Source organism: Phaethon lepturus, unplaced genomic scaffold (genome assembly GCF_000687285.1).
Source record: "Phaethon lepturus isolate BGI_N335 unplaced genomic scaffold, ASM68728v1 scaffold4728, whole genome shotgun sequence".
Taxonomy (NCBI): domain Eukaryota; kingdom Metazoa; phylum Chordata; class Aves; order Phaethontiformes; family Phaethontidae; genus Phaethon; species Phaethon lepturus.
The window spans coordinates 74,381-93,144 of record NW_010555414.1 but is presented as its reverse complement, the minus strand read 5'-3'; the positions used below and the strand labels follow the sequence as shown (position 1 = coordinate 93,144).

At 39.7% G+C, this 18,764-nt stretch overlaps 1 protein-coding gene across 1 annotated transcript in view; it reads left to right on the top strand.

Annotated features, from left to right (window-relative positions):
• The window catches only part of STARD9 (StAR-related lipid transfer (START) domain containing 9), a 102,040-nt gene that overhangs the window by 32,620 nt on the left and 50,656 nt on the right, over positions 1-18,764 (top strand). The window contains exons 6-11 of the mRNA XM_010292140.1: positions 6,052-6,168; positions 8,247-8,279; positions 8,371-8,432; positions 9,034-9,146; positions 14,591-14,660; positions 17,787-17,859. Of these exons, the coding sequence (XP_010290442.1) occupies positions 6,052-6,168; positions 8,247-8,279; positions 8,371-8,432; positions 9,034-9,146; positions 14,591-14,660; positions 17,787-17,859 (468 nt within the window). The remainder of the gene's footprint in view (positions 1-6,051; positions 6,169-8,246; positions 8,280-8,370; positions 8,433-9,033; positions 9,147-14,590; positions 14,661-17,786; positions 17,860-18,764) is intronic.

The following is an 18,764-nucleotide window of genomic DNA, read 5'->3' as shown; positions in this document are numbered from 1 at the left end:
GTCAATCTTCAGATCTGGCTCTTGCCATTTTGAATTTAGATCAGATTCTTTACTCCTCCCTACGTTCACATTCCCAGCTACTGAAAATCATTGAGCCACTCACACAGGATGAACTTTCTCCTGCTCTGAATTTGTGTCCTGTCTTGGAGATGTCCTGGTCCAGTTTGGAATCTGCGTGAAAGTCCTTCTCACCTCATGAACTGGAGCATGTCCAGAGCAGGCAGAATCTACAGAAAAATTAGCTCATGAAATCTTAGTCTCTGCTGAATAGGTAGTAACTGCAATTTCTTATCCTGATTTTCTGAAGAAATGCAATTTTACAGTGACTGTTTTTGGCCTGTGTTTCCCAATGATTCTTGAACAAACTGCTTAGGTTGAACCAAATTTGAAAGAGGGGTAGAGATCTCTGATATTAGGTTCCTACAAGTTTTATACTGAGGGAAAGTTCAGTGTTCGCTGGAGAATTCACATGGGAGCATAACCTTAAGAGGTTTGCCTTAAGTAAATAGGTTAGGTGGCTCAAGAACTATGTCATGATTACTTTGCTATCTTGGGGGGATCTGACATCTAAATGAATAGTAAGCAGCGAAGTAGAAAAGCCAGGAGTGCAGAGAGGAGGTGAATTCTGGAAGTTGGGGTGCAGAGGGCAGGCAGAGTGAGCAGGAGGAAGGCAGTAACTGTTTAGTAACACAAAAGGTGTTTGGAAGAGGATGCCATTCTTCCGTCTTTTAAAAGGCTGTATCACATGCAGTTCATGACACATTTAAATTACAGGGAATTTCTTTGTGGCCTACCAGAGCTGAGAATCAGACTGTGGTATTTGGTGCAAGGCTGATAATTGCCAGCTGCTGGAGTGGTTGGCAGTGTCCCATGTTCTAACAGGTCAGTCATATCCTTTCCCAAAGCAGTACACCTTGTGTCCCAGCTCTGGACCAAGTACAGCTGGGAGAGGATGTGAAGATACACGAGAGGATGGCAGGGAGCAGTGGAGGGGTGGTGGGTGCTGAAGTATCTGTGAGAGAATGGCAAGGACACACAAGAGGGTGGGGATTATATATAAAGCCACTAGTTGCAGTTTGGTGTAACTCATGAGTCTTTAATGGCCTGCATGCTCATTTGAGTTGCAAGCTCCTGTCTTGTCCTTGATCAGTGTACACATTTACTGTAAAGGATTATTTAAACAGATTTCTGACCACATGAGACTGATCTATGGGCTGTACAATGTCAAGGGACTTGACTTATATCCTCTAAAGGATTATTTAAACAGATTTCTGACCACACGAGACTGATCTATGGGCTGTACAACGTCAAGGGACTTGACTTATATCCTGCGTTGATTGATGTCTCCTGCCAAGAATCAGTTACAGTGATTTGCGTTGCTGCTGTTCGTGCTCAGATGCTTTCCTAAACATCTTTATTGAAGAAAACCAGATTAATCTGTTCTAGTGGTGTTGTAAATATGGGGCTGACCTCTTTCTTCACTGAGACAAGAGGGAGTGTATCATCAGTATTACTGAAAGGGGTAACTTCATAATCATTGTGTTTAGCATGTAGCTTGCTCTATGTTTATCACTGTGCTCTAAAGCAGTGGCATGCTTATGTTCAAATATAGTATGCTGTTCAGCTCTGGCCATTACCTGTGGCAGCTTCTTTAATTAGCAGATTGACACAACTATTGCTGAATCACTGAAACAAATAGTGACTCAGTTCAGAAGCAGGAACTATGCTGGGATGGTATAGGGATACATTACATACTGTCTACATGTGGCCAAATGCAATCAGGTTACTAAAACAAAAACTAAATCAGGAGCAGTGGAAGTCTCGGAACATGTGAACTCTGAAACAAACACAGGGCCAGTTTCTGCAGACCACCTTTATGTAAGAAATCGGGTTACAGTCAGACCCACTGAATCCCACTGATTGAGTAAAATGAAAGCAACAGGGCTAATTGCACAGTTTGATACACTTATTCAATTATTTTTAAGTGGGGCTCCCATAGATGAAGGGATATAAGTAAAAACAGATGTTGAAACACTGCTGCAAGCAACCTCCAAGAAAACCCAACCCCCAGCCTCATCCCTGCAGCTACATTTTCCCACAACTCGGAAAGCAAGTCTCATGGACAAAGTGCTGCCTGTGATCGTATTTTATAATTCCAGTATGTACTTGATTTATAAGGAACAATTTTCTCTCAGCTCTGGTTGTGGCATTGGGAAACGTTTGTATCTGAAGTGGGTAACAGAAACACAACTTTTGTAATGGCTTTGAGAGAGGTTTCAAGTGGCAGCTCCATTCTGCCACTGGAAGGAACTTCCTTTTCCCTTTATCAAATTCAACTTTTTCTCCTTGTCTATAAGGTTCAGAAACTGCTTTGTAATTGTTGCTCTGTTTTTTTTATCTTTCTTTTGCCTGCTGCTTTGAATGTATAGCTTTCTTAGCTGTCTTTCAGTTTTTTGCCTAGCCCTTTATGTCCCCTTTGATGCTAACGCTCAGGCTGTTAAAATCCCTCGGGGTAAACTTCCCTCTTCTGTTGAACTATGCACTTTCTTTCCATAGTATGACCTTAAAATTTACATTTCTAAATGCTTCTCAGTAACTTTCTTCTCTACCATCAATTTCTTAAGCCCCTTCTCTGTCTTTTTCTGCATTTCTGGCTTCTTTATACAGATTCTAAACCTTTGTGACGGCAAATAACATGTATCCATGTCACTGTATATACTGATATTTGTAAAAGTAATGTGATAATTTTTTTTCTTTAATTTGGGCAATGTTTGTTTATTAGGTGAAAGTAGTAGATTGGTCATTTCAGCATAACTTTTAACTGCCATGCTAGTATGTCAGTTATTCTCTTATTCATCAACTACGAGCCATTGATTTATTTTGCTAATAATATTACTTTTTTTTTTTCTTCCTGTCCATAAAAGTTGACCTTTTTATGGCATATTATCCTTGGTGAGGAATTACTAGCCAGATGTGCTGCAAATGAACTATTAGTTCTCAGTGTATATTCAGGACTTCTGGCTTTGATCTCATTATTCGAGACCACAGATAAGTTGTTGCCAATAAAAAACTTAATTCACTTAAGGTATGTATAAGGCCACTGCCTCCTGTGGACTCCAGGACCTGAGCATTCCTCCTGCTCAGCTCCTGGAGGCCAGCCCTGTGTGCCTGGAGGTCTTTACATCCCATGCTAATGGATGGGGCATCTACCTTCACCTTTGCAAGTTAAGCCAATAGTGAGTCTCAGCGTGTATTGCAAAAACACAAACACTGACAAGGACAGAAGATGCAGGACACTGATGCAGCTGCCTACACCAAAGGCGTTGCCTTCAACACCCACATACAACGCTACCAGCACGCATGTGAAACATAAGCGTAGACAGCCCCATCCCCTTCTTCCTATCCAGCTGATCAGGATTGAAATTTGCTGGTGAAAACACACATGGCCTTGCTCTCCAGGTCTGGAGAGCAGATCCCTCAAATACCAACTTGGGCCCTCTGCCTATCCAGGCAATAATATTGCCTGGATCCTGAGCTGTCTTATACTGCTCTATAGGCCTTCTACTTGCCTGATAGCCCAGCTTGCTGCTTAATAGCAAATGTGCATAAGCTCGCAAGCACCCCTGCCCTGAATCCCTTGACTATCAGCATGGGCTCGACTGCCATTTAATATTCCTGCCTGGGCTCTGGCCCTTCTGCTCACTGGCTCATCCAGTTTGAAGTTTGCTAGCAGGTTATACAACCCTACGCTGATGCGTATCAGCACCCCAGCCTGCTCTCTGCCCCTCGCCCTCCATGCCAGTAGCTGGCACACAGGCCCATAGGTGGCATTTCCCTGCTCCAAGTGCTGATGCTGACACCCTCATTTGCTTCACCTCAGCCACCCCAGTAGCTGGGCCCTGGGACCCATGGTCCCCTCTCCAGCTGTTGACAGAGCCCCTCACACTACCCCAGTTCTCCTAGTAGCTGGGACATAGACCCTGTGACACATAGTCTCACTCTAATTGCTGGCACTTAGACTCCTACTTGCTCCAGTTGCTTGCACCATAGATGTGGGGAACATATTTCCTGAGATTGACTTCCGTTGCTGACCTGAATTTATTCCCCCCAGTCTCCCCAGTAGCTGGCACCCTGGACCCGCACTCCTTAGGTCCATGACCATGCCACCTACCAGTGCTGAGGCTCACTGACTTCAGTTGCTGGCACCACTGATGTGACAGCCCCATCACCTGAGGTCTTATGACTGTTGCTGCTCCCAAATTCACTCCAGTGTCTCCAGCTGCTGGCATCTAGTCCTTAAAGTACTCACACATGTAGAGTGTCAGTAGGGGTAGAGAGTGTGGTTATGTGGAAGGATCATCAAGAAAAGATTTGATAATAAAATAGGCCAGATTGTTGTCACCAGGCACAGGGCTCAGTGAGGCAAGTGTACTGATCTACTGCTGCTTACATGGGACCTTTTGTACCCCTTTCTCCTTCCTAAGCACCCTTACCTTAAACATTCCGTAAAAAATTTTGCATAGCCCTGCAGGCGCCCCTCGAATATCCCAGATCCTCCTGTTCCTCTTGTTTCCTCCAGCCCGTTGGTTATGAAGTCCACATTGGCCCTCCCCAAAGTTATGCTTCAGTTTCTTAATGACCTGTCCAGTAGTGGCTGGAGAGTTTATTGCTGTCTTTGTTATCCCTAATCTATTAGATTTGTGTCCACATGTTTTGTTTTTGACTTTCTCTGTTAACTCTTTGAATGGAAAAGTTCCTTGACCTGATAATCCTAATGAAGCAAAAGCTGTGGCGTGCCACATACCCTTACGAATACAGACAGGGGTAGCTGAATTCTGCCAGATGGGGATGTTATTGATTCTTTGACTAGAAATTAGCATCTTGTCTTGGTTTGAGTTGAAATATGATCTGAAAATAGAAGTCTCAGGAGAGGATTTGTAATCTTTTATCTGGTTTAGGTAAAGTGATGACATCTGTGAAATATTGATTTTTATATCGGGTTTAGTACAATTTATCTGTCCATTGGAGAAGCAAATGACCTGGTAGTAGGTGAGATTTCATAGCAGTGAAACACTGAAATCCTGTGCATCTCTCTATATATACTAGCTAGTTTTCTATGTGAATGGCAAAGCCATGAATATTTATAACATTTCTTTTGAAATGACAAAGCTGTGCAAAGGGGTTGGTAGCCTGCCTGCTGGAACCTTTTGATCCACCATGCACTTCCTAGCAAACCTTACCAGTGTCCTTTCAGCTAGTCTATGGCAAGGCTTTGATGTGCTGGGAACACGGTCACAATGTGGGGCAGCTGTGTCTCCAAAAAAGGAACAGAGTAAGCAGAAGGAATGACTGCTCAGATCTTGCTGTGTGGGTAGTCTGGCTGTGATGGTCCAACTTTTGCAGCCACAGTGGGACCAGTGCAGGCTTTGGAAGTCTCTAGAGGCTGATACTGTCTTGGTGGTAACAGTTCGTCCCTCTGTATTACGATGAGCAGAAGGCGGCGCATCACTGTGCGTGTGGCATGAATAGAAGATAAAGCGTTTAGCCTTTGGTGGTGCCACTTACTGACCAGACAGGTCAGGTAGAAGTATTGCTTGGGTGAGGTCTGCTTGCAGGTTCTGGGTTAGACTTTGCATTGCTTTTGACCTGATTTGATTCTGATGCCTAATGATCCTGTTAAATGTGATTGCATCAGAGTCTTGATCATGTCTTTCCATCAGATTTATGCTGAAGAGTGTAAAAACTTGGGATGGAGGAGATTCTCAAGAATTCATACAGTCTAACTATAAAATAAGAGATAGCAGGCAGGGAAGAACAATTAAACACTACTGCTCGGTGTCAGCACTGTGCTTGGCATACCAGCATCTGGAGGAAGATCTAACAAGTGGATGCCAGGCACTTACCATTGTGTCTGATAAATTAGAAAGACAAATACTGTGAAGAATCTTGTTACCGTGGAGTTACTAAAACTGCAAGATCCACAAGTAATGCAGAGTGTTTATAGGGAGGCATATTATTCACAGACTGTTTTGTTTCTTTTGGTCTTTTCAGGTGTTCCAGGACCTTGGCACTTCTGTTTTGTCAGGTGCATTTAAAGGATATAATATCTGCCTCTTTGCGTATGGACAGACAGGTTCAGGAAAAACTTACACAATGATGGGAACACCTGTGAGTGACATAATTCATTTTACACTTAGGGTTGAGAGCGGGATGTCCAGCAGAAACATCACTTTATTTTTAAACTGTGGTTATGGTGCTTGTTGAGCAGAATGCTTATACATGTCTTATTTGGTATTTTTTTTTTATATATATATATATGTATACAATGAGACTCAAGCCTTTACATTTAGGTAAATAACATAGTATCAGCTAAAAATACTGGAAAATATGGTGTAGTTTAAATATTTATTTTGGATAACCTTCATCTTACTGTGTATGAATCTTACTGCCATGTTAGAGGGGAAAAAAAAAATCTATACCCCTGAATAGTTGATTTAGAAATCTATAGCTCATGATAATACAAAGCATTCTCAGGGAATTTTTTGGCAGTCTGAGCTATGCTGAAATTAAATTACTTTCACAAGTAAAACTGGATACAATTTACAGGAATACTTTTGTATCAGGCTTCATTATCTACCTGAGACTTATACCTGTTGCAGAAGTTATCCTTTGGCCTGTGGAAACTAATACTTGCTTCAGGTCCAGTTTTGGAATGTATTTAAATGGTGTCTGCAGAAGCTGTTACATTTTAAGATTCTTGTCTACCAGGAACTACTTAAAGTGCATTTTAATCTTGGTGCTCAGATTGATGGAGTCAGTTGAGGATTTCCGCCATTCTGCTGCAACACAAGGCAATTTGATCTCCATCTATAAATATGCTTGGCTGTTGGTGAAACATGCCCCTAAAAAAGAAAAATTTTATTTAACAGTTTGTGTGAGCGGACCACTATTTCTTACACCCATGGGATTCAGTTTTTAAGGTGAAATAATTAAAATTTGTTCAAACCCTGTTCTGGCACGGCTTGTGCTTTTGGCAAGAGTTTGGATTTTTAAAACTTTGTTTTCCCCACAGACATCAGCAGTAGGATTTTATTAAATCATGACCTGATCCTCCATTCATTTCATGTGAAATCAAGCTTAAGTCCATGAAAGCCCGAAGAATTGTTAAAATTGGGGTTAATAGGTGACAAACCAGGATATTTGTGTTACATTATTTTGAAAATATCTTAGCAATTCAGAATGGCCACACCTTGAAATTATAATTTTTTCCAAGGAAATTTTGAGTTGTAGTGTTTCTAAGAGATTTCTGGCTTACAAAGTTATTTCTTTCTCCAATGGAATCCTGCTTTGATCTTTAATAACATGTATACACCGTGAAACAGTGTTCAAAACTAGGAAGAAACAACCGTTTGGTATGAACTGAACTTTTGTCCATGGTAATCCACTTGATGAACCTGGACTTTCTCCTCCAATACCATTTCAAGTGTGCCTTCTAAAGGTCAGCGCAGCAAGTGGATTCCACCTGAGCCTTAGAGTCTTTCTCAGGGTGTTTTGGCACTGCAATCACTACTGTGAGCAATCATGTCATAAGAACAGTTCATCACACAAAAAAACACCATTACTTCAGGGCTGTGTAGACTGTTTGGGCAAAGTTTAAATCAGCTAGTTTGGGTGCTGTTAACAGCCCATATCCCGTTTTCTTTGAGAGTCCAGATTTATAAATCTACAACATAAAGCTGTTCCAAGCCCGTTCTGTGATACCATAGCATAAAGAAATAAAAGTAGCGTAAGGAAAAAACCAAAATATTCACGACCAATCAAGCTAGTTTCAGCGTTAGCCTGGCTTCATCTAGACTGCAACACCTCTGATACAGGCATGTCCAGTATCTTTACATCAAACAACTCTTGGATTTAACCCAAGCCTCTAAACTTCTCGTCAATGCTATAGAAGTTCCTCTAGAATGACTTTTGCTATAAATAGTGTTTGCACTGAAGCTAAGACAGCTGACATTACACAGCATAGGAGTCCCTGCAGTGTTTCACATGCAAGATGCTTCAGCTGGAGTAGTAGAGCATCACCATGCTGTTCTGAACTACACTCCAAGGTGGTTTGTGTTGTAATCCACCATACAGTCATTACTTTAATGCTGCACTATGATTCTGTCCTGTTCTTATAACTTGGCTAGTGTAAGTTTTGCAAGAGTGATAGCAAGTATGTTGTTTAATTTTTTTTCTCTTATTCAAAGGCATCTATTGGGCTGACACCTCGTATATGTGAGGTACTCTCTTTTTTTTTTTTCACTTGCATTTGTTTAAGCAGTGAGATTTTATGATGGATTTAAAATTTACATAAACTTCTGGTTTGTGCAGGGCCTCTTCTCAAGGAAGGATGATTACTCAGACCAGACAGCATCTTGCAGAGTAAAGGTCAGGTAAGTGTCACTGTTTTGGGCAATGAATGCTTTCAAAAACATATTCCTGTAATCAGAAAAAGCAAAGACTAGTTTATTTTATTTCTGTTTTCTCAGATGATAATCATTTTGGAACAAGGGGAAGAACACAGAGGAAGGATGATAAAGTGTTTCTTTAGTTTTCCAGCTCAGTGTAGTTCTTTAGATGCTGTCTGTTCACTTTTGTATAGACAGCTTAAAGAGGAGAGCATTACAAATTGACTTCCTGTTTAACTCTTAAATTTGAGCCATAATCCTACCTTCTATTCCTATTCATCATTCCCATTGATCTAATGAAGCTTTGTGTTTGGAAATTTGGGGATTTGGATTCACTAGTGTTAAAAAAGCATATTTTATGACTTTTTAAATAAAATATCGAATGCCCCTTGCTTCTTGGAAATTTGCTACTATGAGTTCTTTCTACATGCACTGCATGGGAAGAGGCAATAATGGAGATACATGAAAATGAATTCATTAACTTTATCATGAAATATCTATGTAAGATTCAGATACTTACATTGTCTAAATACATGCTTTTTTTTTTAATTGTGTGCATTTAACATTCCTTTTTTTTTCTTTTCAGTTTTCTTGAAATCTATAATGAGCGTGTCCGAGATTTGTTAAAACAATCAGACCAAAAGAAACCTTACACACTTCGAGTCCGAGAACACCCTGAAACAGGACCATATGTACAAGGTGAGAGCAGGCTTCACAACTAGCATCAGAATTTCACGTAAATGTGTGTCGGCTCGGTATGTATCTTTACATATGTTCCTGGCATGATCCTAATTGCCTCTACTCTTTGAGAGTTGCTTTCCTCAAATATTTGCTTGTTAATATGAACATGCGTAATACGCTGAAAGCTTTGCCTCTGTTATCCTACTGGTTGGGTATCCTGCACTTTTCTGTTTGCCTTTCCAGGCATAGGTCACGCGTGAGACACAGTGTTTTGCTTTCTTTTGTTTTAAAGAAAACTTAATCAAGAAATCCACCAACATCAGCTCTAAATGGGTTCTCCAGACTAGCCTAAGGTCCCTCCATACCTGTTTCAGTCCTTGGCAGCAGTATATATATAAAATAATAATACTAAAAAAGTAGATAACCTCAACTGTTTGATGTTGCCAGCCAGGCCATAAGAAGCGATTAATATCTGTATTACCCTAGTGAGAACCCAATAAGCTTCATTTTCCTTCATTAAACTGAAAAAGCACGGGAGGGGTAATGTAGGTGCATTATATGATTAAAAACATCACACACTTTTTAATTCAAACTTTCAACAGCAGCCCCTTAGGTGGCTTTGTGTTTTCTAGTGAATCATAGCTTTCAAATCAAGTGACACAGAACAGATTTTAAAAAACCCACATATCTATTTTTCCCATTCGGTTGTCTGTCTTATTTTAGTTCTTACCTTCTCTCTCATTGTTTTTCTACTTCCAGTTTATTTTCACTTTTGATTGGTGCCTTCACTTCAGGGTCTTACATAGCTTTAAACTGGAGTTTGGCCATTGGTACTTTGTAAATTGATTAACTCCCAATGTAAAGTTTGCCTGCTACATTGCCATTTAATCTGACCAACAACTGAGGCATCTTTCAAAATCAGTGCACCAGTGAAAAATGATACAGAGTAGCTTTACAGTGGAGATCAGAAGGAAGAGCCGTTTCCAAACTCATGCAAGCTTCAAAAATTAGTGAGTTTGTTTAGAAAGTAAATGCCTAAGTTGCCTTTACAGTGTGCCTTATATCTAGTGGGCAGGATTCCAAAGTTGCCTCTGGTATCATTGACTCTGCAACTGCTTGGCTGGCCACCAAGTGGGTAGTAACACCTGGGGGGTATGAATTTAGTATGCAAAATGCATTTCACACAGAATTTTATTGGTCTTGTCACATCAGATCAAATACTGATTTGTTCTGGCTTTTAAATAGCGTTCTTGTCTTGTTGTTTTGTGAATTCCTTTTTTCCCCTGGGTCCCTTTTCTCCCTCTCTTTTTCTTTATCATGGCATTACACATCAGATTGTTATTCTCACTTCGGAGATTAAGGCAAGATGTGACAACAGATAGGGTGACTTGACCATGTGATTGAATGGAACCTGGAATTGCCAGCTGTCATTCCCTGGGCACCTGCAGTATATCTGTCGCAGTACATCTAATAACCAACGGTTGTTACCAATTCCTCCTTTCAAAATTTGAAGTAAGCTCTTGGGAAGTGTTGAACTTGCGTGGTCCTATACACAAGGGATTATCTGGCATTCTGCTTATTTCAGCTGTGCTTTCCCAGCACATCAGCATCCTGTTTAAGAAGAGTTGGAAAACAGATGAATTGATGGTCTCATTAGTATGGCAAACTTATTCTCTGAAAAGCAGATTCATAGACATTTGGCCTTTATTGAGGTCTTTCCAAGATTCTCTTTCTACCTGCTTGTTATTGGAGAACTTCATTATTGGTGGAGTACAGATACTAATTATTTTCTTTTAGCAGCTGCTCTTTCACCATACAAGAAAAGGTCTTTAAATTGCTTCCTTCCTTGGCAATTTCCATCCCTTTTCTCAGGCCTTATATCTCCAGTGATTCCTTGGCTACATATAATGGAGTCTCCTTGTTTTAAAAGAAAATGCAGTTATAGCTTCTGCCAATGGGCTGGCTTGCCTTTTGTCAGTGTTTTGTCTTCATCTGGAACCTTCCAGGCCAAATCTGTCACTTCTTTTCCAGTTCTGTTGTTTTGTGATTTTTTTCTAATTTAATTTTACCCCTTTTGAATAAGGATTTTATATTTATATGCAACTAAAAATTTTAAGTGGAAAGATTTTATGCTAGAGTTTGGAAATATCCCATAGAAGTTCCCAATCGATTAGATTTTGTAAAACAAGAGGGAAGGATAATAGAAAAAGATTAACCTAAATAATATTTGCCTGCTTTGGCCATGTTTATAAATCCTTTATTTTAGAAGATTCTCTCCCTCTTTCTGACATCTGCCAAAAATCATTGTGTTAATGTCTGTAAGAAAAATTTTCATTTTAATGATAAATGTGATTTGCCTTTTTAGAAAAACTGATCACATGCATGAAAAATGAAGTAATTTCTCTGCTGAAGGCATCATGTGTTAATTTAGATGCTGTTGTGAGAGCATGTGAACAGAAGTGATTTCAGGCTCATGAGTCAGTGGCTTAGGGCAACAGTCAGATGACCTAGTTCTTTTTTTTAGATGTGTATCTAAGTATATTAATAAATTGCTTACGCACAGTTTATGCAATTAATAACTGTAACAGGTTTTTTTTTTTTTACTTTAAACAACCCTGATGTCTTTTGGGGAGAGGGACTAATAAAGAAGGTGTGATTACATAGCTCCTTTTGAAACTATACTCATTAGCTCACATGAAAAATAAGCAGCAGGGAGAAAGTCCAGAGGTCTTTGGAATGCACAAGAGAAGTATGGTCAGCTTGATTTTAATAACATCAAATTCAAGAAAATGAAGTGGGTCACCACACTAGTACAAAATGCCCTTCTCGACTGCAGTAATATATTGCTGCAGTCAATAGTTGCTAATCTCTGTAATGAGGGCCTTCTACATGATGAAGTAGTCTTTGGCAGTTTTATATGTAGTCTTGCTGTGCAGGATCAGAGCTCAAGAATAGTGTTTCCAATAGCTAGATGGCTGAGATCAGATTATCAGCAAGTTTACTAGAAGGGGAACTTGTTTTGTATTCCCCTTACGGGCAATTTGCTGTATGGGAGAAATAAAAATGGTCAACATCAGCAAAGCTCAGGAATTTTCCATTGTTTCCTATAGATCCAGTACATTAAGGACTAGCATATGTATTTGCCCAATACTTCTTCCAAGTCATGAGCAATTTTAAGGTTTGCTGACTTTGATCAAAAGCTCCCCAGTGTACCATTCGTTTGTCAGTTGTGCCGTTGGTGTCAATGATATCCAGAGTACAGTTAGCACTGGATGAAGAACAGAGAGAGAGGAAAATCAGCAAACTTAACCCCTTTAAGGAAAGGATGCTTAGATGCTCTGGGTAATGCATTTTCCATCTGCAAGTCCAGTCAGGAAGTCGCAGCTCTGAACACTCAGTATTTTGAATAGTTTCCAGCCCATCATTTTTCCACGTAAAGGCTGTGAGATTGTAGCCTTTAAAAAGCTGAAAGTGTTTCAGTGCTTTGGGTTGGAATCGTTTCAAACTTCTCCCTCACAGATGGTTGCACTGTTAAGGGATCGGCCTCTCTTAAATCAGGAAATGATGCAATCTATTTTGTTACTCTGAGACAGATTTCTGAGGGAGATCCTTTCTTACTCCAAGGCAGAATTCTAGACGAACAAGTGGTTTTGATCTTTCTATGGGACTTGAAAATGACCTTTCTTTTTCTAGCAGCCAACAGAATGCTTTGTCATTTTTTTTTCAAACAACATTTACAATATTTCATTTACCTTATTGCAAAACTAAATGTTTTGAACTCTGTACTAGATTCACTATTTCAGTACTTATGGAAATGTAGGTAGGTAAGAATTTCTTCTATGCCTCCATTTTATAACTGGATTTGTATTCAGTTAAATAAGACACTGAAAAAGGGTCTGGGAAAACAATATATTATAGTTTCCATATTCTGAGCTTTGAAGATCCCAGTGCTATAGGAAAAATAATGGGCTTCTTTCTCAAATGGAAAATGTGATGACTTCTGGAATTAATGTGTTGTAAAGGGACACTGGAGAGCAGAAGAAATGCTTTTGTTTGAAAACCATCCTATATGTTCTGTGTGTGCATGCATGCACACTACAGTTAAGATTTTTTTAAAGTGTGGGTCATCCAAAAATCTTTTTTTTTTCTCTTTATGTATATCAGTTGTTAAAGGACTAAAATAAATTCCCATCTTTGACTTAGATTTTGCTTTCATTTAAAGTTAAGCAAGCTGTTATCATGTAAAGATAGACCTTCTCTAACAGTGTCAGAAGTACTTATTTCAGTCTTGTTGAATTTTATATTTATCTTGACTTACATTCTAGCAGTTGATAGATTATTTGATCCAAATAAATCACATTTTGGTGAGTACTGAGTACTCTGCCTTCATCCACACTTTTGTGGCCTGCAATAAAGCAAACCAAACCCAAATCCATGTGGGGGAAGGAAGTAGCCCTGGATTCCAGCTGTGAGATAAAACATTCTGCAAAGGAGAGTTTTACTAGGTATTGTATGATGACGACTTGCTTCGCAGCTCAGGTGTTTTTTTAGGAGTCACTGCAGTACAAATGATAACTAATCATCACCATAAAATGCAAATAAGGCATATTAAACTGGATTTATGTAACATATAAGCCTGTTGAGATTAATTTTGTGTGGTGGCTGGAATTCACATTTTGCAAGGGGATGGCAGTGCTGCTACAGCACAGCAGCACACTGCCCTCCACTGGGGCCCTGTTAGTCACAACCACCACTCCGACAGCAGGCTCTGCAATGCAGTATTTCTTTCATTTGTTTTCAGTGGGTTTTTTCCCCCTAAAAATAAATAAAATAATAATAATAATAATAATAAAAAAGAAAACCTGAAAGCAGTTTTCAGAAACCTGAAAAGGCACGACGTTTCATATTATTATTTGGGTACCCTCTGGGTTGAAAAAACTGTGAAGACTCCTAAGTGGTGCAGGCTGAAGCCTGGTTAAGTAAATGGTAAATATTCACAGGGGTTGGTTCCTAATTCTGTTAGTTGCGTGAGCAGAGCCATTATCCAGAGGCAATGGCAAAAAGCTTCTTTACAGGGTCTGTACCCAATTAGTAGCAGTGGCATAGCTGAAAATTTCTTATTTCAGTTACACCATTTTTTAAATACCACTGTTCTACAGACAAGTTGGAAAAAAGTCTGTACTTTGAAGGTACAAGGCATTTTTTTATACTAATGTCACTGCATCTGAAGGATGGGCTGCAATTTTTTATTTTATTTTTTAAAAGTAAAATAGTTTTTTTCAAAAATAAAATGGTTACTTTAGTTGAGAGGCTACTTGTAGAACAGACTGGCATCCTGGCAGAACATTCTTATGCTCCTGATACTGGGTAAATTGTTGGGTAAACCATCTGAAAATTTCTGACTTTTAACTCTTTTAAACTCTTTAAACTGATTCTTTAAACTCTTCTTAAATCTTTGGCAGGATTGACTCAACATTTAGTTACAGACTACAAGCAAGTTGTAGAACTTCTAGAAGAAGGAATAGCTAAAAGGTATTTAATAAAACAAACCAGCTCCATCTTTATTTAACACTTCTTTCACCATGTATTGATGCCATTCATGTTTATTTCACTGACAGTGTTGCCAATTCTTTGTCATGACAGGATGTCAGATTTCCTGATCTTGCACATGACACACACATAAGATGTTATGTGTTCTTGTATTATCTGCAGTAAGAGCTAAAAGCACTCGTGAAGTTTTTTCTTCAAAACTGATCCCATGCTGACTTACCCACAAAATTCAACCATCTGTCTGGGATAAAAAATGCACGCAGGAAAACATTTTGCTGTAAACAGGCTTCAGTTTTTCTTCTCCGCTTGCTCATGACACTTGAGACTGTATAGCTTTCAACTTACTTGTTAATGTAACTTAGTGATTTAAAACTGCTGAAAAGATAACGTATTTTTCTTTTATTTCAGTATTTGCTTTATAATGATTTGTTTTAATTTTTATAAGTATTTTTTTAAATAGTCCAAATTACGCACACATGCTATGAGGGAGCTGTGGGAATTGGCACACTAGAGAAGCCAATGATTTCAGCGCTCATTAGTCAAGATGCTTTTTTACTTTTTCAACGGGGAGCCTGGGATATCAATACAGCTGCCATTACAGTGATGGAAAAGAGTTATATTTGAAAGGAACTTCCAAATACAAATCACAGTTCCAAAACTTTTATTTAGTCTTATCATAAGAGAGGTCGAGATTTTAGAATATCAGTGATGCTGGGAAGTAAATAAAAACTAAGCTGCGTTATCACAAAAAGAGAACATACAGCAGGATTAAGTTTTGCTGCTTCTGCATGTAGCGATCAATACATGCAACTGTTGGTAAGAAGAGACTTTTTCAGAGCAACGGCAAAATTCCAGTCTGTCTACTAGTGTAATCCTACAGTTGTCTCATTGCTAAGAAAGTAGATGATGTAAAGAATACAAAATCAGGGGTTCAATATCTTGTGTGTAAGTTTTTGTGATGCTGAAGTTTTAAACTTTGTCACTTGCATGGAACCAAGCAACTTCTTTTTCTGGGTAACTTTTTGAAAACTTATTTGGAATATACAGGAAACTCCTGTTCACCTATAGTCTTTATTAAATATTCTGCAGAGTATTTATTAGCATGTTATAAATGCAAATGAACTAATTTCAAACATCTGCAGCCTGGGAAATTATGCCAAATGAATATCAGCAAGATCTTAGGGATAAAGAAGGTGGGGAACAGGTTGCAATTGCCCCATATGGCTGGAGGCAGGAGAGGAGCAGATGGGGCATGATGGCTCCAGGTCTGACTATGCAGGAAAGATAGGAGGGGAAGCTCCCCTTGAACATGGGTGGTGCCTTCCCTGGGGAAGAGGGCTGCTGCTGTACTAACAACAAGCAGAGTTTACTGAAGGCATGTTTTTCTACCAGTTGGTTCCATCAGGCCATCTCCAGCTCTGCTCTGGATGCATCTGTTCAATATAAAATAAACAAGCATGATTTTCAACATACGATCATCATTCTTGTCATAACTCTCAGTGCTATTATTTTTTTTTCTCTTGACACTTTGCAAGACTCAGTCTCAAATGCCTTAAGCATTAAAATAAAATTTTTTAACAAAAACATAACCCTGGTGCTGTGTAAAGCAAAACAACCAATGAATCTAGGTAATATTATTACAACAGTTTAAAATATTAAAATGTACACCACATGCTGCAATGAAATAGAATATATGAAAAACTAACACATACATTCTCCCATAAAAATTCTCATGTGGGTTGTGAGTAGTTAAGATGCAAAACTTGCCCTCCAACTACCCTGTGTATTGTGGAGGTGAGAAGTGAGTACTAATGTTTCCTTCTCCAAATCCTGGGGCACTTGCTATTTCTCTTTTGCTTTATAAGCTCCAGTGCTGCTCCCTTATATTCTTTGCCCACTGTTGAGCTGTTTGCTCTCTTCTGCCCTTTACCTAGTTGTTTGTTGTCTTCCTCTCACATCTGGAGACTAGTTCATGTTCTCCTGCTTCCTCAGCATAGGCTCGCTTATAACCACGATGCACTAGACTGCCTGTGGCTTTTGGCAGTGCCCGCTCAGATGGCTGTGGGGGTGTAGGAAGCAGAGCGCAATAGCGAGGAGGGTCCTGGCTTTGGCCTCCTGCGGCAGGCACTCAGCGGCGTATGCCCGGCTGCGAGTCTCTAGTGCAACTGGTCTCTGCAGTACTCTTGACAGCTGGGCTTGTAACAAAAATGGGGTTCCACAGTCCTTGTCTGCACTACTAAAATTGCCTGTTGTTGTTGAGGGTAAGCCTGGCAAAACTGATGCTAAAGGTTGCACATATAACCAATGTTCAAGGCAAGCTACAAGAGTGATAAAGACATGTGTCCTGGCTTCTGCCCGAGGCAAAACCCTGCTTTCTTTGGGTTTATCTAACCAAAACAACAACAAAGTAGAATTTCCAAAAGTTTGCATTACAGAGGCAGTGGGAGAGTGCCACTGCTGCTCCTCCTCCTCCTGTGCCTGGTACCTGCTAGCCTGAGCGCTGTGGGTCAGAGGGCTAGAGCTGTATGGCCGGTCTGTCCACATGGTAAAGCCAAGCAAGTGCTACGCGAGTGAATTACGGTATTGATGTGGTACTCATGTGGTAGACTGGCTAATCTCATTGGACTCCTCTGACAGTGTAAAACTACTGTATCAGCCCGGTGACAGAAGGGAGCCACAGAAGTGGTGTGTGAAGCCTTTTGGACCTTCTGATGTGCTAAGAAATAAAAATGGGGACAATATGGAGAAAATGTACTGGGTCAGTACATTCAGTGGTGTTGGGCGTGGGCTCTACAATGCTGTTGCTGGCTGTATTTCTCTGCTGTGTTCTACCCTTACGCAACACCTTACATCTGTGCTGTAAGGCTGCTTTAAGATACTTCTTCAGAGTGCTGCTGGTGGACAAAACGACTCCTAACTGACCCTTGGTTTCCACCCTTCTAAGTCCTCTGCCAAACACGCTGTGATCAGATCCAAGAATACAGCCTACCATATTCTACAAGTTTCATATTCCTTAATCTTCATTTATCTGCTGTATTTGTCATTTTTGCTTTCCCTGAATACAGGGAAATAAGCCTTTGTAATTGAATGATTTGTTGTTCTTTCTAGAATCACAGCAGCTACACATATTCACAATGCCAGCAGCAGATCCCATGCTATCTTCACCATCCACTACACTCAGGTTAGCTAAAACTAATCCAACTTCCTTTTCATTCTCAAAAAGCATTGTTCAGTGTGTTACGCATTGTTTACTTGTCACTGTTTTGTGCTGTGTGTAATAACGTCAGTGGAAGCTGTTACTTAGTTCCTTTGGATCACGCTGCAGATGTGTTACACTTCCTACACTGCCTGATGTGTTGAGCGTTTACTGAAGTATTCTTGTTCCTTTATGCAAGCTTATAGTCAGAAGTGATGCCAAAGACTCACTGTAAAAAGAAATATTTAACGTTTTAATCAGCCCTTTGAAATGCAATACCCCTTCTAGGATGCTGTGAAAATTATGTGTGAATATGTTTGAAGTTATGTTTTGTCACACTTGTTTAGGATCCTTAATTGAAGTATAGCATCAGTTTAACACTTACCAAAATTTTCTATCTGTCCAGCTTTTCAGATGTACTCAACTCTTTAGCATTTGGCATGCAGTACTCCCCCAGAGACAATGCACCCTTTCTCCCGAGGAATTATATCCTTCCCTGGCAGGGAAGTCATTTAGTGATCCAATAGACCTTTTCTATCTCACACTTCTAACATCCTGTAATCACAGAACATTTTGGGATATTTTTCAGTAGTTTTACAAAAGACCTTTGGAATACATTAACAGAAAATAACGCAGCAAGATCTACAAGAAAGCCTTTCACAGTCAGTAGGCAGTAAAGGTTTTTTTTTCAAGAGGAAATCGGCGTAAGAGAGTAGTTTCTCTGTTGGGTGAGAAAGCCTTTGAGTTAATGGTTTGAACATAGTGAGTCAGGATCACAAAGAAAGGCAGTGAGATAGTAATATGTACAACTCAGTTCCAAACAAAAGAGCACATCTATTTTCTTTTCATTAATTAGTTAAGAGGAGTAATCTTCCTTATTTGTATTTTTC